The 26427-nt window shown below is 41.4% G+C and overlaps 2 protein-coding genes across 2 annotated transcripts in view; one reads left to right on the top strand and one right to left on the bottom strand.

The window, feature by feature from the left end:
- Positions 1–23292, bottom strand: part of LOC118390889 (long-chain-fatty-acid--CoA ligase 6-like) — a 78974-nt gene extending 55682 nt beyond the window's left edge. Inside the window, exon 1 of the mRNA XM_052457634.1 lies at positions 23144–23292. The gene's annotated coding sequence lies outside the window, so the exon portion shown is untranslated. The remainder of the gene's footprint in view (positions 1–23143) is intronic.
- On the top strand, positions 890–5401 carry irf1b (interferon regulatory factor 1b). Its single transcript, XM_052457635.1, has 8 exons — positions 890–1054; positions 2408–2499; positions 2745–2844; positions 3014–3225; positions 3585–3819; positions 3940–3974; positions 4111–4240; positions 4714–5401. The coding sequence occupies exons 2-8, from the start codon at positions 2413–2415 to the stop codon at positions 4851–4853; spliced, it is 939 nt and encodes a 312-aa protein (XP_052313595.1). The 5' UTR covers positions 890–1054; positions 2408–2412; the 3' UTR covers positions 4854–5401.
- Positions 23293–26427: the final 3135 nt, after the last annotated feature.

Below are 26427 nucleotides of genomic sequence, written 5' to 3'. Positions count from 1 at the left end.
ATTTATGCAATATGAGACAATTGAGATGAAAGCAGATCACTCCAAGTCCTTATAATAAAGTGCATGGCAGTTTCATGCTGTTAACATTCGAACATTGGCGATTATTGAATAGTAATGCATAACATGATTACTTAACTGTGTAGCAGTTGGCAATTGGTATAAGTGCTTTCTTTTGTAAACAAGCAGCTCGTGTCAGCAGTGACTTACATGAAGTCTGACTGGAGTCTGTGGCACCCTGTACCAACTGAACAAGTCAACACTTCCCCTGTCGGTGCTTTTAATACCTACACCATTTCCCGGAAAAGCGCGACTTCTCAGTTCGATTGCGATTTATTTAAAAGGACTTGCCTATGCCTGGGCTTTTGATGCTTGGCGGGACATAATTGCACCAATAATAGAATAGAAATACAACCCACTGGTTGTATGTGGCATAGTTATGCAATTAAATCATGGAATCGTTTTCTCTAATATAATTCAATTAAATTATATGAATACGTGTGGGAGGATTACTTAACTGGTAAGATAGCCTGTTTACTATGCATCATCTCTATATATTTTATAAACACAAGTTAAATTAATAAACTATCAATAGTCATGCAGAATTTAACATTTTCACTGAAAACAATAAGAAATAAAAAAGCCTAGATATTGTAAATTATACTTCGTTATACTGCTACGATCAACATGCATAGCTACTTTATTGGGTCTGTTCACGCCTTATCATGGCTATCATAGCTTCGCTCACAACTGCATGATTTCTCGGAAATCAGGTTGCCTGTAGTTTGAGCGCGCCGTCCTTGTTGTGACATTCGGCGCAGATGCGGACTGCTGCCAAACCGGTATGCATGCTACTAAGTGGGGAAGTCCCAGCATCTCTGTATAAAAACCACTGTTCCTTCAGCAGAGTGTACACACTGTCAATGAAGACCAGAGTGGATATTACAAGGCATTAACAGAGGAACAACTTCTCGCTCCATCTTTACAAAAGAGAAGACCTGCTTTTAGGCTACATTCATTTCTAATCAATCGGATTAAGCGACATCATATTGCAGCTGTAAGTGATTTCATTTGATTTTTGCATGCACTACTAGGCCACGTATAAACAGTGCTCATAGCTCTCTTTTACATAATTATAGACAATATGGTTTGTATTTATAGTAGGCCTGTAGGCATTTAAAAAAAAATAGGGACTCGCATTTGTTTTTACGTGTGTGCAGCAGCGTGCATCTTGTCATTGGGCATTGTCCACATATTTTGACAGATAATATTACACTGACACGAACGCGCCTTGAAGCAAACCTGTTGGTGAATTAACCTAGCCGAAGTAATGCAAGTAGCTAATACAAAATTGCAGTAGTATATTATGACTTTTCAAGAGTTCTAGTTAAAATATAAATAATTGCACGTTTTAGTAGGTCTAGGTGTAACACTGTTTGTAACGTATCTAGGCACTGTAATGCATTGGTTTAAATCCGTTCGCTTGCTCGGTGCACGATCAGAGTGTGCATGTTATTTGTTGAATATGTCCATCGTGTTCTTTTTAAACACTTCTAAAGAACCTGCTCCATTTAACCTGGGATGCACTAGGTATAACCAAACTCTTTATCTGCTTGAATAAAACAACGAAAAATACTTTTAAAGACGTTCAATGTAGTCCTATTAAATGCACATGACAGAAATACTAGTACTGCTTTCTTTCACTGATTTGGATAGTCCAGTAATTTGACAGTCTTTGACAATGGTCATGGCAACATCACACTTCCTGGTCATGACGAGACTAGGCATCCGGTAGTGGGCGCTTGAGCTGCATATCGTCTAGAATTGATGTGCATTCCAGATACTACACTCGTGTTTCTCCTGGACCGGCTCGTACTTAAAGCATCCTCCATTCAGACTGTAAAGGCACAATTCCCCTCCTTAACTATCTTTAATGGCGAACCCCCGAAAAATATGTGTACTGTCTTAATAAAACACAATTATTTGCCACCACCATTTTTGTATTTTCGGGCAATTTAGGATGTTGTACACCGTTCGCTGAACGCGTTGTTCAACATCCTAAATTGTTCGAAAGCACGAAATGTTAATGGAAAATTGTGTTTTATTAAGACAGTACACATATTTTCTGGCAGCTCGCCATTAATGATAGCTACGGAAAGAAATGATGCCTTTGCAGCCTGAATGGAGGATGCTTTATGTATGAGCTGGTCCAAGGGGGATAGGAGTGTTTACTGGGAATGCACATTAATCTCAGACTATAGTCTGCCAAGGCTAGGTCATCAGCTTCACTGGACTAAACATCTGCACTAACTGAGAAGGGCAGTGGGAGGGCCTGAGTAACATGCTTGTACATCTACCCCACATTCCATGTGGCTAAAACTCAGCTAATCTATTCTCCTTGCTCTCCCAGGAACCATGCCTGTGTCTAGGATGAGAATGAGACCTTGGTTGGAGGAAAAGATTGAGTCTAACACCATCAGTGGATTGGTATGGGTGGACAAGGTAAGACTCATCAGACTCATCTAATTCATTTTTATGTACAAAGGAAACAAATACTCTCTGAAACATTGCAGTGGCGGACACTCATTGTAAGAAGAGAACTTAGTCCAGACATTGACAGCTCCAAGCATATTAAGCACTATTACCCATGAGAAGGACTACTCAAAACCAAGCATGTAGAGGAGAAGCTGAGGTGAGAGATAGGAGGCGCTCATTTTAAACCCATTTGCTTTGTGGTTTTTGTCCAGGACAATAAGATTTTCTCCATCCCATGGAAGCATGCTGCACGTCATGGATGGGACTTGAACAAGGACGCATGTCTGTTCAAGCAATGGGCCATGCACACAGGTGAGCAAATAACACATACCTAGACTACCTACTATAGCCCCTCATAATAAAATGTCATTTCACCTAGATGCATCATACGCTCTGCGCAATATGCACTTCAGCACCGTAAGGTTTTTCAATATACTTACTGCATCGTAATAACAATGATGTCACTTGTCTGTGGATGCAGGGAAATTCATACAAGGCGAGACTAAACCGGACCCTAAGACATGGAAGGCTAATTTCCGCTGTGCAATGAACTCCCTTCCTGACATAGAGGAAGTGAAAGACAAAAGCATCAACAGAGGGAGTGGAGCGGTGCGTGTCTACAAGATGAAGAACGTCCACTCCAAGCCAAATAACAAGAGGTCAAAAGCAAACACTGTAAAGAAAAATAACAAGGTAAGGTGATATTCCTTTTTTAACTGCAACCCACTTTAGAACCCCTTCAACCCACTTTAGAATCCCTTCAACCCACTTTAGAACCCCTTCAAACCACTTTAGAATCCCTTCAACCCACTTTAGAACCCCTTTCAACACACTTTAGAATCCCTTCAACCCACTTTAGAACCCCTTCAACCCACTTTAGAATCCCTTCAACCCACTTTAGAATCCCTTCAACCCACTTTAGAATCCCTATCATCATTGTAGTAATGTATTCCCTCTGCTATATAAAGACCTGTGCATGGCTGTATCCAAGCCAGTGTCAACAGAGATGAACATTATAATCTTACTTCATGTTTTGCTATTGTCTCTTCTAGGGGTCACAGATCAAGACAGAGGGAATGGTGTACAGTGAAACCATTTGCCCCGAGGACCTCAATACCAACACACACCCGCAGGAGGACAGTATGACACAGGAAAGCATAGTAGACAGCACAGACAACCTAGATGATTTCACATTTGCTCCAGAGTGTTCCACCAGTGTGGAAATAGGCCCAGACAGCACCAACAACTTCTACACATCTTTCCAAGTGTCACCAGACCACCCCACGGGTAAGATTAACCTTGCTAGATGCTTGGGTTTGACTAAACTCTTTGTGTTTGAGTGTGGGCTGCGAATGTAATTGAGGTTTGCACAATGCTCATGCCAATTGCCCTTCTTCAACTTTACAGACTATGAAGACAGTCACCAAGAAACCCTTATTGAGGTAAGTTTGTCTCTACCACTACAAGTTCAGTGTGCTTTTTTAATGATCATATTCTGTATTGAATACTAGAAATTCTAACACAGTTAAACCTAACAAAAATTCAACCAGACTCATCACCTGTGTTTTGCTCATTTAGATGACACAGCATTGGGAGCAAGGCAGTGTAAACGACAAGGGGTTCCTGAGCAATGAAGTAGACACCTCAGAGTCCTTCGACACTGCAGAGTCTTACCACAGTCCAGAGAGCCAATGGAGTGATAACTCAGGTAAATTATGCTAGATGGAATCAGGCTGTTAATTATACTGTAGTATTCAATGGCAGGATTTTCGTCCTGTCTCCATGCTTTGTTTTTGTAAAACATTTGTTAGTCAAAATGAAAGACTACAAACAGGAAAAGGAATAGGAAAACTCTGGATTCTGTCGGCCATTGTAAACATATTTGTTAAACAAATCTGTCACATGTAAAACACTGAGACGATTGAGGACAGTGCTTCAATCAATAATATTTCTTTCTCATGTGCATAAGGTGTGAAACATGATAACGCATATATGGTAAATAGATGGCAGACATACAAGTGAATGATTTGACCAGAGCCTAAGCTTCAGTTTTTACCATTGCATCACAAATCATCGAACAAGGCCGCTGTCACTATTGCAAAACGTAAGACGAAGTCTGTACCATCTTTCAGCTGTGATTCTCTTGCATCCCTGACCTCCTTTGTTTTGTTCGTCTGACAGGGGCGGAAATAGAGCTGCGGCTGTACACGGAACTCAACTCAGGACTACCGATCATTGACGACATCCTCTCTTACACCGACTACTGGTCACTGAACAACAACACATCCAGTTATCCCCAACAGATCACATGCCCACTCTGAGGCCCGCTCTCTCAGACCCTGAACAGAACCAAAAGACTTCATTCCCGACTTTTTCTTGAAGTCATGACCTCAAGCTACACCATCTTTGGCATTTGACGAATGCTGCTCTGTGACAGTTGGAGGATCTCTAAAACCTTTGGTAGCATTTTTGAAAGGAAGTATGTCTGGTACTCTCTACTGTGTTTCCACTCTTTGTTAAATCGTGGTCATAGCTGTATTGTACTCAGTATGAATAGCTCATTTACAAGATCCACAGTTGATATGATGGCACCTAGCCCGTTGCCAAAACGTCACATCAACTCTCCGCTTGGATGAGCAACATCAGGTTTTTATGTTTCACTGTGACAAAATGTTCCGTTAATTACACACTATATGGTATACAGCAGTATATTCCCGGACGATAATCATTCATACCGAACTATTTTGAGAAAATGTCTGTTCATTTGGTGAAAGGTGTTAAAGATGTCATTTTGTGTATATTTGTATATATATTTTATATCATTGTGTTTTTGTTTGTACAAATTAAATTAAATGCCAACCTATTGTGAGTTGTGTGTATACTGTATAGTTCATATATTGTATACTATACGTAATATCTAAAAATATTTATATCTGACATGACATACTTTTAGAGAGGTTTTGATGAGGGGAGAACAGCCTATATAACCGGATGAGTTAGCTATCTAAGACATGGGGAGCTAACAGTGTCCAATGCATCACTGCGCAACAGGCAAGCCTGATGCAAGTCTATAGTAACATTGTAAATTACAATGTAATAATTGTAGAATAACACTTTATTGGAAACAGATTGGTTTTGAAGGGAGTCTTATTGCCATTCTTCAAAGTGGCAGGGCTTTTAACAGAGCATAAAAGTTGTTTTTAATGGTTAAGGGGATTTAACACAGCATTGTGTGTAAATCACATGATTATTCCCTGCTGTTGTAAACTACACTACTATATAAATTAAAGAGGAATTACTTTCTCAGACTCAAGCATATAAAACACTGTTGAATACCGATGCACATTTCTTCATGTCAGGTTTGTAACGTTTCTCGGAAACGGGTCAAACTACTTTTGCAACTGCTTTCCACAGAAGCTATAAGGGCACAGGGCGAGACCCAGATGCAGACACGTGAGGCAGATGGTTAGATTCTCTGATATTTATTATAATCCAAGGGGCAGGCAAAGAGAATGGTTGTGGACCGGCAAAAGATCATAACAAGGTCAGAGTCCAGGAGGTACAGAGTGGCAGGCAGGTTCGAGGTCAGGGCAGGCAGTATGTCAGGCAGGTGGGTAGGTAGGCAGGTGGGCTGTATCCAAGCCAGTGTCAACAGAGATGAACATTATAATCTTACTTCATGTTTTGCTATTGTCTCTTCTAGGGGTCACAGATCAAGACAGAGGGAATGGTGTACAGTGAAACCATTTGCCCCGAGGACCTCAATACCAACACACACCCGCAGGAGGACAGTATGACACAGGAAAGCATAGTAGACAGCACAGACAACCTAGATGATTTCACATTTGCTCCAGAGTGTTCCACCAGTGTGGAAATAGGCCCAGACAGCACCAACAACTTCTACACATCTTTCCAAGTGTCACCAGACCACCCCACGGGTAAGATTAACCTTGCTAGATGCTTGGGTTTGACTAAACTCTTTGTGTTTGAGTGTGGGCTGCGAATGTAATTGAGGTTTGCACAATGCTCATGCCAATTGCCCTTCTTCAACTTTACAGACTATGAAGACAGTCACCAAGAAACCCTTATTGAGGTAAGTTTGTCTCTACCACTACAAGTTCAGTGTGCTTTTTTAATGATCATATTCTGTATTGAATACTAGAAATTCTAGCTGCGGCTGTACACAGAACTCAACTCAGGACTACCGATCATTGACGACATCCTCTCTTACACCGACTACTGGTCACTGAACAACAACACATCCAGTTATCCCCAACAGATCACATGCCCACTCTGAGGCCCGCTCTCTCAGACCCTGAACAGAACCAAAAGACTTCATTCCCGACTTTTTCTTGAAGTCATGACCTCAAGCTACACCATCTTTGGCATTTGACGAATGCTGCTCTGTGACAGTTGGAGGATCTCTAAAACCTTTGGTAGCATTTTTGAAAGGAAGTATGTCTGGTACTCTCTACTGTGTTTCCACTCTTTGTTAAATCGTGGTCATAGCTGTATTGTACTCAGTATGAATAGCTCATTTACAAGATCCACAGTTGATATGATGGCACCTAGCCCGTTGCCAAAACGTCACATCAACTCTCCGCTTGGATGAGCAACATCAGGTTTTTATGTTTCACTGTGACAAAATGTTCCGTTAATTACACACTATATGGTATACAGCAGTATATTCCCGGACGATAATCATTCATACCGAACTATTTTGAGAAAATGTCTGTTCATTTGGTGAAAGGTGTTAAAGATGTCATTTTGTGTATATTTGTATATATATTTTATATCATTGTGTTTTTGTTTGTACAAATTAAATTAAATGCCAACCTATTGTGAGTTGTGTGTATACTGTATAGTTCATATATTGTATACTATACGTAATATCTAAAAATATTTATATCTGACATGACATACTTTTAGAGAGGTTTTGATGAGGGGAGAACAGCCTATATAACCGGATGAGTTAGCTATCTAAGACATGGGAGCTAACAGTGTCCAATGCATCACTGCGCAACAGGCAAGCCTGATGCAAGTCTATAGTAACATTGTAAATTACAATGTAATAATTGTAGAATAACACTTTATTGGAAACAGATTGGTTTTGAAGGGAGTCTTATTGCCATTCTTCAAAGTGGCAGGGCTTTTAACAGAGCATAAAAGTTGTTTTTAATGGTTAAGGGGATTTAACACAGCATTGTGTGTAAATCACATGATTATTCCCTGCTGTTGTAAACTACACTACTATATAAATTAAAGAGGAATTACTTTCTCAGACTCAAGCATATAAAACACTGTTGAATACCGATGCACATTTTTTCATGTCAGGTTTGTAACGTTTCTCGGAAACGGGTCAAACTACTTTTGCAACTGCTTTCCACAGAAGCTATAAGGGCACAGGGCGAGACCCAGATGCAGACACGTGAGGCAGATGGTTAGATTCTCTGATATTTATTATAATCCAAGGGGCAGGCAAAGAGAATGGTTGTGGACCGGCAAAAGATCATAACAAGGTCAGAGTCCAGGAGGTACAGAGTGGCAGGCAGGTTCGAGGTCAGGGCAGGCAGTATGTCAGGCAGGTGGGTTCAGAGTCAAGGCAGGCAAGCAGATAAACAGGTGGGTGGAGACAATCCATGTTTTATAATTGTTCTCATTTCCTATTTCGGTAGTTTGTCAAATCATCGCAGTGTACTTAATACAAGGTATACATTTTATTGTCCATTGTATTAAACAGTCGTGGCCAACATTTTTGTGAATGACACAAATATTAATATCCACAAAGTTTGCTGCTTCAGTGTCTTTAGATATTTTAGTCAGATGTTACTATGGAATACGGAAGTATAATTATAAGCATATAAGTGTTCATAAGTGTTTATTGACAATTACATGAAGTTGATGCAAGGAGTCAATATTTGCAGTGTTGACCCTTCTTTTTCAAGACCGTTGCAATCTGCCTTAGCATGCTGTCAATTAACTTCTGGGCCACATCCTGACTGATGGCTGGCCATTCTTGCATAATCAATGCATGGAGATTTGTCAGAATTTGTGGGTTTTTGTTTGTCCACCTGCCTCTTGAGGATTGACCACAATTTCTCAATGGGATTAAGGTTAGGGGAGTTTCCTGGTCATGGACCCAAAATATGAATGTTTTGTTCTTCCCCGAGCCTCTTAGTTATCACTTTTGCCTTATGGCAAGGTGCTCCATCATGCTGGAAAAGGCATTGTTCATCACCAAACTGTTCCTGGATGGTTGGGAGAAATTTCTCTCGGAGGATGTGTTGGTACCATTCTTTATTCATGGCTGTGTTCTTAAGTAACATTGTGAGTGAGCCCACTCCCTTGGCTGAGAAGCAACCCCACACATGAATGGTCTCAGGATGCTTTACTGTTGGTATGACACAGGACTGTTGGTAGCGCTCACCTTGTCTTCTCCGGACAAGCTTTTTTCTGGATGCCCCAAACAATCGGAAAGGGGATTCATTAGAGAACATAACTTTACCCCAGTCCTCAGCAGTCCAATCCCTGTACCTTTTGCAGAATATCAGTCTGTCCCTGATGTTTTTCCTGGAGAGAAGTGGCTTCTTTGCTGCCCTTCTTGACACCAGGCCAATCTCCAAAAGTCTTCGCCTCACTGTGCGTGCAAATGCACTCACACCTGCCTGCTGCCATTCCTGAGCAAGCTCTGTACTGGTGGTGCCCTGAAGCCTTCTTCACAACAATTGAACCGCTCTTCTTGAAGTTCTTGATGATCCGATAAATGGCTGATTTAGGTGCAATCTTACTGGCAGCAATATCCTTGCCTGTGAAGCCCTATTTGTGCAAAGCAATGATGACGGCACGTGTTTCCTTGCAGGTAACCATGTTGACAGAGGAAGAACAATGATTCCAAGCACCACCTTCCTTTTGAAGCTTCCAGTCTGTTATTCGAACTCAATCAGCATGACAGAGTGATCTCCAGCCTTGTCCTCGTCAACACTCACACCTGGTACTTTTGTGGCAGTGCTGAAATGCAGTGGAAATGTTTTTGTGGGGGGATTCAGTTCATTTGCATGGCAAAGAGGGACTTTGCAATTAATTGCAATTCATCTGATCACTCTTCATAACATTCTGGAGTATATGCAAATTGCCATCACACAAACTGACGCAGCAGACTTTGTGAAAATTAATATTTGTGTCATTCTCAAAATTTTTGGCCACGACTGTATTGAACCATCTTGTTCTACATTCTAAAACTGGAGCTGAAAGAACTGTGCTGAATTTGAGCTAGTTAGTCTAGAAATACAGAATCATAATAATATTTAGATATAGAGTATAGTTGTTTAAACATTTCATTTTTTATTCAAATACTTGTGCAATAACGCTAATGGAGTTTGAGATATTTTCCTCATAAGTAGTGACCTGTCCAGAATACTTGACAAGGATGGAATTGGTACAGAGAAATCACCACACTTTCTTCAGGCAACTGTTAGCACGGCAACAGGAGCCTTATCCATACATCAAATCAAATCAACTGTTATTTTTCACATGCTTCCTGGACAACAGGTGTAGACTAACAGTGAAATGCTTACTTTACCGGTCCTTTTCCAACAATGCAGAGCTAAAGATAAGGTCCCAAAAAATCAAAATAAATGAAATAGTGACACAAGAATAAAACAAGGAGTAGAAAATAACATGGTTATATACAGGGAGTACCGGTATAGTAATTATATACAGTGCATTCGGAAAGTATTCAGATCCCTTGACTTAATCCACATTTTGTTACGTTATAGCCTTATTCTAAAATGTTAAATGTTTTTTTCCCCTCATCAATCTACACACAATACTCCATAATGTAAAAGAAAACATTGTTTTTTAGAATTCTTTGCTAATGTATATAAAAAAATAAAAAAATGAAATATTACATTTACAAAAGTATTCAGACCCTTTAATCAGTACTTGTTGAAGCACATTTGGCAGCGTTTACAGCCTCGAGTCTTCTTGGGTATGAGGCAACAAGCTTGGCACACCTGTATTTGGGGATTTTCTCCCATTCTTCTCTGCAAATCCTCTCAAGCTCTGTCAGGTTGGATTCGAAGCGTTGCCGCAGATCTATCTTCAAGTCTCTCTAGAGATGTTCGATCGGGTTCAATTCCGGGTGTCTGGCTGGGCCACAAGGATATTCAAAGACTTTTTGAAGCCACTCCTGCATTGTTTTGGCTGTGTGCTTAGGGTCATTGTCCTGTTGGAAGGTGAACCTTCACCTCAGTCTGGCGTCCTGAGCGCTCTGGAGCAGGTTTTCATTAAGGGTATCTCTGTACTTTGCTCCATTCATCTTTGCCTCAATCCTGACTAGTCTCACAGTCCCTGCAGCTGAAAAACATACCAAAAGCATGGTGCTAGGTTTCCTCCAGACATGATGCTTGGCATTCATGCCAAAGAGTTCAATCTTGGTTTCATTAGACCAGAGAATCTTGTTTTCTCACAGGCTGTCATCTGTATTTTACTGAGGAGTGGCTTCAGCCTGGCCACTCTACCATAAAGGCCTGATTGGTGGAGTGCTGCAGAGATGGTTGTCCTTCTGGAAGGTTCTCCCATCTCCACAGAGTGACTCTGGAGCTCTGTCAGAGTGACCATCGGGTTCTTGGTTACATCCCTGACCAAGGCCCTTCTCCCCCGATTGCTCAGTTTGTCCAGGTGGCCAGCTCTAGGAAGGGTCTTGGTGGTTCCAAACTGCTTCCATTTAAGAATGATGATGGCAACTGTGTTCTTGGGAACCTTAAAGGCTGCAGAAATGTTTTGGTACCCTTCCCAAACCTGTGCCTTGACGCCATCCTGTCGCAGAGCTCTATGGACATATTCTTCGACCTCATGGATTAGTTTTTGCTCTGACATGCACTGTCAACTGTGGGAACTTATATAGACAGGTGTGTGCCTTTCCAAATAATACCCAACCAATTGAATTTGTCACAGGTGGAGTCCAATCAAGTTCTAGAAACATCAATGGATGATCAATGGAAACAGGATGCAGCTGAGCTCAATTTCGAGTCTCATAGCAAAGGGTATTTCTAAAAACCTGTTTTCACTTTGTCATTATGGGGTATTGTGTGTACAATAATGAGGAACATGTTTAATTGAATCCATTTTAGAATAAGGCTGCAACATAAGAAAATGTAGAAAAGGGGAAGGGACCGGAATCCTTTCTGAATGCACTGTATGTGAAAGCAGCTTTACATAGACAGGATCACAGTCTTGTTTTCAATAATTAAATTAGCAATTTCAAAAATAGGTTTCTCCATTGAATCCTATGGGAAATATTGATATCAAATTCTATGCATTTTTGTTAAAACGGCTGTCCATACATGCAGTGGAGTTGGTGTTAGAGGTATCAAAACTATACTTTTACAGTTTTTTTCACAGTCCATACGGTTTCCCCTTCATAACGTCATAATTTGATCTGACTTATACTTATAAATGGGGCCCTGAGTTTTTCCTGGTCATTTGAGTTTATTATATGGCTTCATGCATGTTCAGCTGCTTCTCAATAAGTTGGGTCTTAGTTTCTAAATGTTCATGTGGCTTAGCTGATTCATGTCGGAAACATTCTCCCTAACTTGTCATTTTCTCGGGTACTGTACTATGGGGCGGCAGGTAGCCTAGTGGTTAGAGCATTGGACTAGTCACTGAAAGGTTGCAAAATCAAATCCCTGAGCTGACAAGGTAAACATCTGTTCTGTCCCTGAATAAGGCATTTAATCCACTGTGTCTAGGCCATCATTGAAAATAAGAATGTATTCTTAATTGACTTGCCTAGTTAAATAAAGGTTAAACAAAATCACAACTCCACCACTGTCTTTGAGAGGGAGATGCATTCCTACAGTTCAGTTTGCCCTTGAGGACAAGTCTCCCACACATTTTGTTTCAGCTTGTAGACTGTATTCTGCATGGGAAGATATAAAAATAAGGAACCCCTCAGCATTAGTAAATTGGTATGGAAACCAGTGTATGCAGTTTAGGATGGGCATCTCCAATATACCCATGGAGGAAGCATGTATCCCTTTGATGTTACAAGACAACATTGCATTTTGGATTGTTAGACATTATACAACGGCTGGGTCCAATCCTGAATGCTGATTGGTTAAAACCGCATTCCAGCTGGTGTCTAATCGACAAGTTGCCACTGGCTAAATCTATGACATTATAATGCCTATTTACTCTGTTCTATTTGACTGCGCCATCTACTGTCTCATCAGCCCAGCCAAGCAATTTATAAACTTGATCTCGACTATAAAAATCATCTGGACATTATCTGACATTTCTTTTAGACTAACATTTAGCTGCCAACAGCAGAGATTTGTATAAACCTTGTTGTCTGTCTCTCCGACTTTCGAAGCCTATGTTTGGAGGATATATTGGCACGGTTTGCCAGCCCTCAACTTCGTTCAGGGCTTAACAACACCCGTGCCAATATTGTTTATTGATAGGTTTGGTTTCTGAGCTTGAACTATTATGAATAATTTGTTTTAAAAGAGACATGAGGGATGCCATAAGGAAGCTGGGGAGGGGCTGAGTGCAGGGAAAACGGTCACGTGAGGCAGTACTGATAAGGGCCGGCAGGTAGCCTCGTGTTTAGGGCATTGGGCCAGTAACCAAAAGTTAGATAGATCAAATCACCGAGTTGACAAGGTTCACATCTGTCGTTCTGCCCCTGAACAAGGCAGTTAACCCACTGTTCCCTGGCTGTCATTGTAAATAAGAATTTGTTCTTAACTGACTGGCCTCGTTAAATAAAGGTTAAATTAAGAAAAAGGGGAGGAACCGTTTAAGTCCCGTATCACTCAGCCCCCTGCCTAGCAATTAAAATTCAATGTTTAGTGATAAGGAGGAGACTCCATCCAAAGTGGGGTATGTATACTACCACAGGTGAAACTTTGTCTGATGCAGCTGTATAGGCCCTCTGGGAATAATAAACTTGGCGTAAGCTTTCATAGAGTCCGTTGAGTTTGTACTCTGAAAATGAAAACGTGAACAATATGCTCCAAACACCGGCTTCTATGGCATTATCACTTCATTATCATCTGTATACATAACCTTTACACGGCTTCATTTCTTATTTCAAGCATGTGTATTACAATAGACTTAATCCATGATCCATCCTGCCCATGCAAAGAACCAGTAAGCTCTGTCACAGTAGCTCATATGTAACCACAAACACACAAAGAGAGGGAGGGAGGAAAGGAGGGAGTGTACCAAAACCATGTGACAGATGAAAAACTGAGGTGCTTTCCAATCCACACACACACTGTAGTGTACATATAATGTCTAACTGATACACAGGCTGTCCCATAAGAACAGCATTTCCATGACAAAAAAAAGAACCCTCTAACCTATGTGACTGTATTTCTCATTGACCAAAGGGGCTATTCGTCATGTCTATAATGAGATCATTTTACTGTTATCATTAAGATGCTATCCAGCAAAGTGGTAGTCTGGTAGTCGGTTTCACCTGCAGTATCAGGTACAGATAAACAGTATCTTAGTTGACAATTACAGTACCCGACCTGAAGATGTATTGTCAGGAATAAAAGTATACACCTTCATATTTTGTTGAAGACATACACTTTACCACTTTAAAGTGATGATTTATTGCTTCTGAACAAGCAGAAGTTGAACATGAATTTGTTTTGACGGTTGTGAAATGAGACGGGCAACACAACCTCACCACAACACAGCAGCATGGGTAACTTCCCTTATCACGTGGAGAGAAAAGTCTGTTTGGTATTTCCAAAAACTTTCAGCCCTAATGACCCCAGCATGGCTGTACATACTGACTCTCCACCCAGGGGTGAGTTTACGCTGCAACTCTGGTCTTCTGCAAGCATTGCCCAGAGAGAATATAAATGATCTATGACTGTAAGAGCATGATGTGTTGACATAAATGTTTTAGTAGGTCTAGTACTGTAATATTGACTCCTACTGTCACATATCAAGCACACAAAGCATGTGACAGAAAGGGTGAGAGCTGAAATATTAACCACCCATGCAACTCATTAACAAACAAAACATATAGTCCTTATTGGGGGGGGGTCAAGGATATCAGGGTGAAGACACTCAATGACCCAGGTAAAACAAACATAGCGAGCGCCAGAAAAGGTGAGAAGTGTGTTCGTGTGTGTGTGCAGGTTCTGAATTGACTGAGCAAATATCTAATCTCAGAACGGGAACAAAACTGAGGGTGAGGTTGTTATTTGAACAATATCAACAATGGGATTTTGAATTGTATTTCAAAGTGATGAATTATCGTTTGTTCTCGCTCAATCAAAGCCAAGGGTTACCAAGGAAACAACAACTCAGATGTTTGATGATAATCAGAGATGATCAGAGATAACCAGATGGTACGTTTTTTCTGCTCACCTGGGATAATAGTGAGGAGGAGGAAGGGGGATATGGCAATGTCCAATGCCTTTCATTTAAATTAAGTCAATTTTACTGGAAAGGCAGACTCGACAAACACACTTTGGCTTTATCACCTGTCTTTGCACCAGATAGTTTGAAAAAGCCAACAGGGTTGATAATAACCACAGGCTTTTCTGAATGACAGGATGTCAATAGGCAGAGATAAAGTAGAGTAGAGAGCATTAGGACAAATTTAGGGCAGTGATTCTGAATACCAATGCTCAGCAATGGGAATGCAAGACTCAGCTGATATGCATGCCTTTTGAACATATGTAAATGTGTTCCTACTAAACTCAGTTCTGTCTATGCAAACTCTGCTATTATAGATGAATTATTACACTATGGCCTATAATCAAATTGGATGGACATGTAGCAACGGAAGTGCCATAATCATTCTGGCATGGTGGTGATATTACTGTCGATGAGATGTTGCATGATCTTGTTGAACATAACACCATCCCCACCACTTTAAACCCCTCTCTTTAAATCCCTTCCTTTACCACTAAATCCCTCCTCAAACTCACCTGCTCAAACGAATAGTCAAACTAATAACATGTGATGTGTCAAGGAAAAATGATTGAAATGAATACAAGGAATCACAACAAGGGCCAAACAAAACAACATAATAGAGCCCGGCTGGGGTAGGTTGATTTTCAGGTTTAGTTTCTGTGTTTACTGTGTCTTTAGACTTGACTTTGATGCTTTTGTTTGGCTTCGCTGGAAACCCTTCTCCGGGCAGACACACACACCTACCCACTGGCAGCTACTCCTCCCAATGATGACTCAGGGTACTAAATGCACTACAACAAAAACACAACAATGCACCCACGACACACAAGTATGAATACTGACTAACAGAATGATCTGACGTGATCTGATGTGGCACGGTTGTATGTGCGTCCCAACTGGCACCCTATTTAGGGCACTACTTTTGACCAGGGCCCTATGGCTGAGGAGGAAGAGATCCCTGAGTGACTCAGGCTCTAAGCCTCCCTATGTCTGTCTGCTGATTTACTAGAAATACCAGAGCTTCTCCGAAACACACAGAAACACACAGAGACCAGGAATGCCTGGAATGACATCTACCATGTAGTGGAAGGGTGTGGGTTGATAAAAAAAAACAACAACGGATAAATCAAGGTACATTGCATCTGTTGGAATATTGTTATTTAGCTAGATAGCTCATGGTTAGCTATACTACACTACACTAAATGACCAAAAGGGGACACCCCTTCAAATTTGTGGATTCGGCTATTTCAGCCACACCCGTTGCTGACAGGTGCATAAAATCGAGCACATAGTCATGCAATCTCCATAGACAAACATTGGCAGTAGAATGGCCTGTACTGAAGAGCTCAGTGACTTTCAACATGGCACCGTCATAGGATGCCACCTTTCCAAGAAGTCAGTTCGTCAAATTCCTGCCCTTGCTAGAGCTGCCCCGGTGAACTTTAAGTGCTGTTATTGTGATGTGGAAACGTCTAGGAACAACGGCTCTGGCGCGAAATGGTAGGCCACACAAGCTCACAGAATGGGACCGCAGAGTGGTAAAGCGCCTGTCCTCGGTTGCAACACTCACTACCAAGTTCCAAACTGCCTCTGGAAGCAACGTCAGCACAAGAACTGTTTGTCGGGAGCTTAATGAAATTAGTTTCCGTGGCTGAGCAGCCGCACACAAGCCTAAGATCACCATGCGTAATGCCAAGTGTCGGCTTGTGTGGTGTAAAGCTCGCCGCCATTGGACTCCTGAGCAATGGAAACACTTTCTCTGGAGTGATGAATCACGCTTCACCATTTGGCAGTCCGATGGACAAATCTGGTTTTGGTGGATGCCAGGAGAACGCTACCTGCCAGAATGCATAGTGCCAACTGTAATGTTTGGTGGAGGAGGAATAATGGCCTGGGCTGTTTTTCATGGTTCGGGCTCGGCACCTTAATTCCAGTGAAGGGGTTTTATTCTGTGCTTCCAACTTTGTGGCAACAGGCCCTTTCCTGTTTCAGCATGACAATGCCCCCATACACAAAGTGAGGTCCATACAGAAATGGTTTGTCGAGATCGGTGGGAAAGAACTTGACTGAACAGAGCCCTGACCTCAACCCATCAAATACTTTTGGGATGAATTGTAATGCCGACTGTGAGCCTGGCCTAATTGCCCAACACCAGTGCCCGACCTCACTACTGTCCTTGCAGTTGAATTGAAACAAGTCTGCGCACTAATGTTCCAACATCTAGTGGAACGCCTTCCCAGAAAATGTTTTACACAAATTTGGTTATATCCATGTTAGTGAGCATTTCTCCTTTGACAAGATAATCCATCCACCTAACAGGTGTTGCATATCAAAAATTTGATTAAATAGCATAATTACACAGGTGCACCTTGTGCCGGGGACAATAAAAGGCCATTCCGGTTTCAACTGTACCGGGCAGATGGAAGACAGCGTGTATGAATTTGTGTGGGCGAGCGGTATGGTGATGTCAATGTTGTGAACAGAGTGCCCCATGGTGGTGGTGGACTTATGGTATATGGGCAGGCATAAGCTATGGATAACGAACACAATAGTATTTTATCGATGGCAATTTGAATGCAAAGCGATACAGTGACGAGGCCCATTGCCGTGCCATTCATCCGCCGCCATCCCTCATGTTTCAGCATGATAATGCACAGCCCCATGTCGCAAGGATCTGTACACAATTCCTGGAAGCAGAAACATCCCAGTTCTTCCATGGCCTGCATACTCACCAGACATGTCACCCATTGAGCATGTTCGTGTGGCTCTGGATTGCCATGTATGACAGCGTTATCCAGTTCCCGCCAATATCCAGGCACTTCTCACAGAAGAGGAGTGGGACAACATTCCACAGGCCACAATCAACAGCCGTATCAACTCTATGGGAAGGAAGTGGTGGTCACACCAGATACTGATCCACGTCCTTACCTTTTTGTTTTGTTTTAAAGGTATCAGACTCTGACCAACAGTCCAGTCATGTGAAATCAATAGATTTGGGCTGAATTATTTTTTTTTCAATTGAGTGATTTCCTCATGAACTGTAACTCAGTAAAATCTTTGAAATTGTTGCATGTTGCTTTTATATTTTTGTTCATGGGCCATAAGCCAACAGGAAAATGCTCATCCAGAGGAAAAGCGGAAAAAAAGACAGTCAAAAATAAATAAATAAATAAATAAAGAACAAGGTTTTGAAGTGTCTGTCCTATACCATATCTTGGAGTTAACAAAAGCTCATTTGTCTTTTTTTGGACACATATTTAACCTGTTATTTTTGTTGGCACAAAACTACAGTACATTCGGAAAGTATTCAGACCCCTTGACTTTTTCCAAATTTTGTTACGTTACAGCCTTATTCTACAATGGATCAACAAAAAAATCTCCTCATCAGTCTACATACACACTGTACCCCATAATGACAAAGCTAAAACTGTTTTTTAGACATAAAAACAGAAATACCTTATTTACATAAGTATTCACACGCTTTGCTATGTGACTCGAAATTGAGCTCAGGTGTAGCCTGTTTCCAGTGATAATCCATGAGATGTTTCTACAACTTGGAGTGCACCTGAGGTAAATTCAATTGATTGGACATGATTTGGATAGGAACACACCTGTCTATATAAGGTCCCACAGTTGACAGTGCATGTCAGAGCAAACACAAAGCCATGAGGTCGAAGGAATTGTCTGTAGATCTCCGAGACAGGATTATGTTGAGGCACAAATCTGGGGAAGGGTATCAAAACATGTCTGCAGCATTGAAGGTCCCCAAGAACACAGTGACCTCCATCATTCTTATTAAATGGAAAAAGTTTGGAACCACCAAGACTCTTCCTAGAGCTGGCCGCCTGTCCAAACTGAGCAATCGGGGGAGAAGGGCCTTGGTCAGGCAGTTGACCAAGCACCCGATGGTCACTCTGACAGAGCTCCAGAGATGTGGAGATAGGCGAACCTTCCAGAAGGACAACCATCTCTGCAGCACTCCACCAATCAGGCCTTAATGGTAGAGTGGCCAGACGGAAGCCACTCCTCAGTAAAAGGCACATGACAGCCCACTTGGAGGATGCCAAAGGCACCTTAAGGACTCTCAGACTATGATAAACAAGATTCTCTGGTCTGATTAAACCGAGATTGAACTCTTTGGCCTGAATGCCAAGAGTCATATCTGGAGGAAACCTGGTGCCATACCTTTGGTAAAGCATGATGGTGGGAGCATCATGCTGTGGGGATGTTTTTCTGCAGCAAGGACTGGGAGACTAGTCAGGATCGTTAAAAAAATAAACAGAGCAAAGTACAGAGATCTTTGATGAAAACCTGCCAGGAAAATAGCTGTGCAGCGACACTCTCCATCCAACCTGACAGAGCTTGAGAGGATCTGCAGAGAATAATGGCAGAAACTCCCCACATACAGGTGTGCCAAGCTCGTACCCGAGAAGACTCAAGGCTGTAATCGCTGCCAAAGGTGCTTAAACAAAGTACTGGATAAAGGGTCTGAATACTTATGTAAATGTGATATTTCATTTTTTTATTTGACACATTTGCTAAAATGTATAAAAACCTGTTTTTGCTTTGTCATGATGGGGTATTGTGTGTAGATTGATGAGGGGAAAAAAACAATCGTGTTCGTGAGAGTCTCCCCTTTCCATAGAGTGGTCATAATAGTTTATAGGCTGTTCGAATGCTGTCGACGTTTTCGTGAGAAGACCCATTTTTAGGATGTCTTATGGTCTGACACACACCTCTGTCGCTCGGCCATCTTCCACCACAGAGGCGGAAGAGCGACATAGGCGGATGCGATGGATTGAGACGCAGCCTATGCAAAAAACGTAATATCTTTGAAAAATATATATGTTTCTTTCTTTCACATGTGCTTCAAGAGACTTTTAAGAATGAAAAAGAAAATCAATGAATAAGATAATTGGCTACAGAAGTGCCATTTATTTACCAATCTTTATAGCTTTTCTCCAAAAACAAATCCCAAAACATACAGGAGTTACAGGCTAGCTACAAGTGGCAAGCTTAAACCGCGTTCATGTGCTAGTCGGAAATAGGGAACTCTGCACATGCATAACTACAAGCAGTTAGCATGTCGGACATTTTGGAGTTAACCAGTTCCGACTAGCACGTGATTGGGGCATTAGTTAACGAACAAACTACCTTGGTTATGGCATGAATGACCGGAATGACACATTGATAAACCACCAAAGACACACCCCATTCTGTTTTAAAATTGAGAAAGAGGAGGAGTTGTACTGTTTTGCTGCCCAAAGTGGAACATTTCCCCCAACCTTGTGGCAATTTAGCCAATGTTGCATATACACTTTGCTAAACAACCAAAATAACTCTAGCTCTGCAGAGGGCAATTTCAACCCAGACATTTCTACAATCACCTACAGTCTTTGGTCTCACATGCTTAAGTGTTGAAACATCAAAATCACGTGCAGAAACCAGAATGAAGAGTTTACAGTAGGAGCAGTGAAAGACAAAACCACAAATAGACGATTTTTGTATAAGCAAAATATTATACAAGGTATCCAAATTACAACCTTGAACTTTTCTTCACTCTCCTTCTGACTTGATAAATCGAAGGTTGAACTGAGAGTAATAAAATACAATCGTCATACAGGAAGGATGCTGCTATAAAACAATCTCAGTGGACAAGCTCAGACATCTACAGTTGTTGTTGTCTGTAGCAGGCTGTGACTGCTGCTCTGAGCTGCACGTCCGATTTCTTGTAAATCACGTGACTTTTCCTAGGGCTGCAGTGTGGGCCTCTGGCCAGGGAGTGTCGCGACTGAGAAGAGGAGTGTCACCACTGAGAAGAAGAGAGAAGCATTTGCAGGAAACTATGGACCCTGTCATGGGTCCACATCCATTACCTGTGCACACATGTTGAAATTGTCCAGGGCCTGGACAAATTAATATGCCAAAAGCATCTTAAGGCTAAGTTCATCGTTAGAACCAACCACACCAATTGATATAATAAACCAAAGTCAGATAATTACTGCAATGACTGCGATTTACACAACATTGACAAATACCAGGTTACATAAGAACTAGGCTACATACCGGTGGCTGACTTGACACACGTACCAGAGAAATGCCCTTATCTCTGCATCAGCAGCATTAAAACAGATTAAAAAAATATTTGATCCTTAATGTGAATCTTAATGGGCATTTAAGCACTGTAGTTTGTTTTCTGTAGTTTAATTGTTTGAGGTGAATACTTGTTGACATCAGGATTACACCAGTACTAGGCATCACATTATTTGGAATTCTGGCTCATAAGCAGTGGTGTAAAGTAGTTAAGTAAAAATACTTTAAAGTACTACATAAGTAGTTTTTTGGAGTATTTGTACTTTACTTTTTACAATTTAGATTTTTGACAACTTTTACTTTTACTTCACTAGAATTCGTAAAGAAAATGATGTACTTTTTAGTCAACAAATTTTCCCTGATACCCAAAAGTTCTTGTTAAATTTTGAATGCTTAGCAGGACAGAAAATGGACCAATTCACACACTTATCAAGAGAACATCCCTGGACATCCTTACTGCCCCTGATCTGGTGGACTCACTAAACACAAATGCTTTGTTAGTAAATGATGAATGTGACCCTGGCTATCCGCAAATAAAAAAAACCCATTATATTGTGCCATTTTGTTTGCTTAATATAAGGAATTTTAAATCATTTGTACTTTTACTTTTGATATTTTAGCAACTACATTTACTTTTGATTGTTAAGTATATTTAAAACACAATACTTGTAGACTTTTCCTCAAGTCGTTTTTTTTTACTCAAGTTTTACTTCACTTTTATTTGAGTCATTTTCTATTAATGTATCTTTACTTTTACTCAAGTATGAAAATTTGATACTTTTTCCACCACTGCTCACAAGTCTGGGTGCATTGCGTTGTCTGACCAAGTTGGTCACAATTTCCTTGATCACTATCACTGTCATACAATTGAGAGAGAAAACATCTTGCTTGGCAGCATTCCACATCCAAAACACTATAAAAAAAAACACATCTGTTCTGGCTCTGTCATAAAAATAGCATTAGAGATCCTCATCCTAACTTTGATACATACATTCAATAGGACTTTATTTAGGATTCAGCATGTTTAATACTAGAGAATGACCTGCATGCACAAAGGCCTACCAGTGCATTGAAGACAAGCGTGTCATTTCGAACTACCTTTAGGCTTAGTGACAAAACTCTTCACAATCATGCAAATACCTCTCACATTGTTTCACATTGACAGCACTGTCATAGTAAAACATTATGACACCTGGTTAAAAGATGAGTTTTTACCTTTATTGTTATAAACTGTGAGAGTAACGAGAGTTTCCTTGTCCCTGCATGAACCCGTTTTAGGGCAATCAATGTTTTTGCAGTATACTCTTGGCGACATCTTGTGGTCTTTTATCAAACTTTTGAAGTGTGAAGTGATGCATTGTTTTTGTGCCAATAAAGCTTGTGTTGTGGTATCAATCACATGTCACAAGGAAAGAAAGAGGAAGCAGTGATGTAATCAATTCTTTGGAAATGTATAAAATGGCACCTGACACATTTCACTTAAACCCTACCAGTGACAATTTGCCTAGGGCTCCAATATACACAAACTCTGACACCAAAGAGACATTAAAGAACAGAAATACAAATGTTCTTTAAAGATATTCGCATTTATCTGCAAATTGTACACACACAGGCACAGAGGCACGGACACACGTACGCAAGCACAGACACCTCCACACACACACATCTATACATTCTAAAACAGAGGTCCATCAAAATTGATCAGTTATAAACAGCCAGAATTAATCTATGCTGCTTACGTGGTACAGCAATTCAAGGTATGGGTGGACGAGTTTCAAAAAGAGCATAGAAGCCTACGAGACAAGGGCATTTAATTTTTCTTTACAGTCCCTCACTTCCACTTTCTCACATAGCATTGTGGGTAACAGATTATATGAAACCATGGAGCAAGTCAATAAATGCTTTATTACCAATACACACATTTGAGTGTATTTAGTATTACATTCTTACATGTACAACAGAAATAAACAACTATGTGTTGACCAATCTTCTGTGAAAACATTGCTTTGGCAATCCCTAAGGCCTAAGTAATAGTTGTATCATATCCTTGGACATCTACATGCAAACTCACCTTCAATGCAGTGAGAAGATCATATTCCACAGTAAAACGCATTTCAATGAATACATCCATAAATATACAGAAAATATCCTTATCATAAGTAACGATCGAGGGACCCAAGGATAGCAGGCTTGCGCTGTGTTTTCATTGGCAGTCAGTTTTACTTTCACTTTTTGTTGTGATCCGTTGGGGTGGGCCCTGGCATGGAAACTCTTTGCTTCTATAAAACCAGCTGTATATTTGATCCGCTCAGGAAATGTAGATGTAAGTGTGATGATATTGCAAATTCAGTGCCTTCGGAAAGTAGTCAGACTCCTTGACCGTTTCCACATTTTGTATGGTTACAGCCTTATTCTATAATCGATTAAATCGTTTTTTGCCCTCCATCATCAATCCCTCAAACACAATACCATTTTAGAATAAGGCTGTAACCTTACAAAATGTGGATCACATGATGAAAAAGCATGTACAAAAAAAACTGAAACATCACATTTACATAGGTATTCAGACCATACACTCTGTACTTTGTTTAGGCACATTTGGCAGTGATTACAGCCTCGAGTCTTTTTGGGCATGACACTACATGCTTGGCACACCTATATTTGGTGAGTTTCTGACATTCTTCTCTGCAGATCCTCTCAAATTCAGTCAGGTTAGATTAGGAGCATCGCTGCATAGCTGTTTTCAGGTCTCTCCTGAGATGTTTGATCAGGTTCAAGTCCCGGCTCTGGCTGGGGCACTCAAGGACATGCAGAGACTTGTCCCGGAGACACTCCTGTGTTGTTTTGGCTGTGTGCTTAGGGTCGTTGTCGTGTTGGAAGGTGTACCTTCACCCCAGTCTGAGGTCCTGATAGCTCTGGAGCAGGTTTTCATCAACGATCTCTCTGTACTCCTTTCATCTTTGCCTCGATCCTGACTAGTCTCCTAGTCCCTGCTGCTGAAAAACATCCCCGCAGCATGATGCTGCCACCACCATGCTTCACCATAGGTATGGTGCCAGGTTTCCTCCAGATGTGACACTTGGCATTCAGGCCAAAGAGTTCAATCTTGGTTTAATCAGACCAGACAATCTTGTTTCTATTGGTCTGAGAGACTTTAGGTGCCTTTTAGCAAACTCCAAGTGGACTGTCATGTGTCTTTTACTGATGAGTGGATTTCGTCTGGCCACTGTAACATAAAGGCCTGATTGGTGGAGTGCTGCAGAGATGGTTGTCCTTCTGGAAAGTTCTCCCATCTCCACAGAGGAACTCTAACGCTCTGTCAGAGTGACCATCAGGTTCTTGGTTACCTCCCTGACCAAGGCCTTCTCCCCTGATTGCTCAGTTTGGTCGGGCGGCCAGCTCTAGGAAGGGTCTTGGTCGTTCCAAACTTCCTCCATTTAAGAATGATAGAGGCCACTGTGATCTTGGGGACCTTCAATGATTCAGACATTTTTTGGTACCCTTCCCCAGATCTGTGCCTCAAACCACAATCCCGTCTTGGACAATTCCTTCAACCTCATGGCTTGGTTTTCGCTCTGACATTCACCGTCAACTGTGGGAAGTTATATAGACAGGTGTGTGACTTTTCAAATCATGTCCAATCAATTGAATTTGCCACAGACGGACTCCAATCAAGTTGTAGGAACATCTCAAGGATGATGGGACGGCAGGTAGCCTAGTGGCGGCAGGTAGCCTGGTGGTCAGAGCGTTGGGCCAGTAACTGAAAGGTGAAAAGGTAAAAATCTGTTGTTCTGCCCCTGAACAAGGCAGTTAATCCACTGTTCCCCGGGTAGGCCGTCATCGTAAATACAACATTTGTTCTTAACTGACTTGCCAAGTTAAGTAAAGGTTAAATACAAATAAATAAGTGATCAATGGAAGTCTCATAGCAAAGGGTCTGAATACTTATGTAAATAAGGTATTTCTGTTTTTCATTTTTAATGCATTTGCAAAAGTTTATAAAACCTATTTTCACTTTGTCACTATGGGGTATTGTGTGTGGATTGCTAAGGAGTTGTATTTATTTAATCCGTTTTAGAATAAGGCTGTAATGTAACAAAATGTTGAAAAAAATCAAGGGGTCTGAATACTTTCCAAAGGCACTGTATATGCACTGAGTGTACAAAACATTAGGAACACCTGCTCTTTCCATGACATAGACTGACCAGGTGAATCCAGGTGTAAGCTATGATCCCTTATTGATGTCACCTGTTAAATCCACTTCAATCAGTGTAGATGAAGGGGAGGAGACAGGTTAGAGAATGATTTTTAAGCCTTGAGACAACTGAGACTTGGATTATGTATGTGTCACAATAAAATCAAATTTTATTCGTCACATGCGCCAAATTCCACAGTGAAATGCTTACTTATGAGCCCCAAACTGACAGTGCAGTTAAAAAAAATATGGATAAGAATAAGAAGAGATAAAAGTAACAAGTAATTAAAGAGCAGCAGTAAAAAATAACAGTATTTACAGGGCGGTGCCGGTACAGAGTCAATGTGCTGGGGCCCCAGTTAGTTGAGGTAGTATGTACATGTAGGTAGAGTTAATTAAAGTGACTATGCATAGATGACAACAGAGAGCGGAAGTAGTGTGGAGAGGGGAGGGGGGGTGCAATGCGAATGATCTGGATAGCCATTTGACTAGATGTTCAGGAGTCTTATGGCTTGGAGGTAAAAGCTGTTTAGAAGCCTCTTGGACCTAGACTTGGCGCTCCGGTACTGCTTGCCATGTGTTAGCAGGGAGTATAGTCTATGACTAGGGAGGCTGGAATCTATGACAGTTTTTAGGGCCTTCCTCTGACACCGCCTGGTATAGAGGTCCTGGATGGCAGGAAGCTTGGCCCCAGTGATGTACTGAGCTGTTCGCACTAGCCTCTGTAGTGCCTTGCGGTCAGAGGCCGAGCAGTTGCCATATCAGGCAGTGATGCAACCAGTCAGGATGCTCTCGACGGTGCAGCTGTAGAACCTTTTGAGGATCTGAGTACCCATGCCAAATCTTTTCAGTCTCCTGATGGGGAATATGATTTGTCGTGCCGCTTCATGAACGTCATGGTGCGCTTGGACCGTGTTAGTTTGTTGGTGATGTGGATGCCAAGGAACTTGAAGCTCTCAACCTGCTCCACTGCAGCCCCATCGATGAGAATGGGGGCGGGCATGCTCTGTCCTCTTTTTTCCTGCAGTCCACAATCATCTTCTTTGTCTTGATCACGTTGAGGGAGAGGTTGTTGTCCTGGCACCACATGGCCAGATCTCATTGTTGTCGGTGATTAGGCCTACCTACCTGGCCGTGCAGTCATGAGTGAACAGGGAGTA

Source organism: Oncorhynchus keta, chromosome 12, assembly GCF_023373465.1.
Source record: "Oncorhynchus keta strain PuntledgeMale-10-30-2019 chromosome 12, Oket_V2, whole genome shotgun sequence".
NCBI classification, from domain to species: Eukaryota; Metazoa; Chordata; class Actinopteri; order Salmoniformes; family Salmonidae; genus Oncorhynchus; species Oncorhynchus keta.
This window is presented reverse-complemented; position numbering and strand designations above follow the sequence as displayed.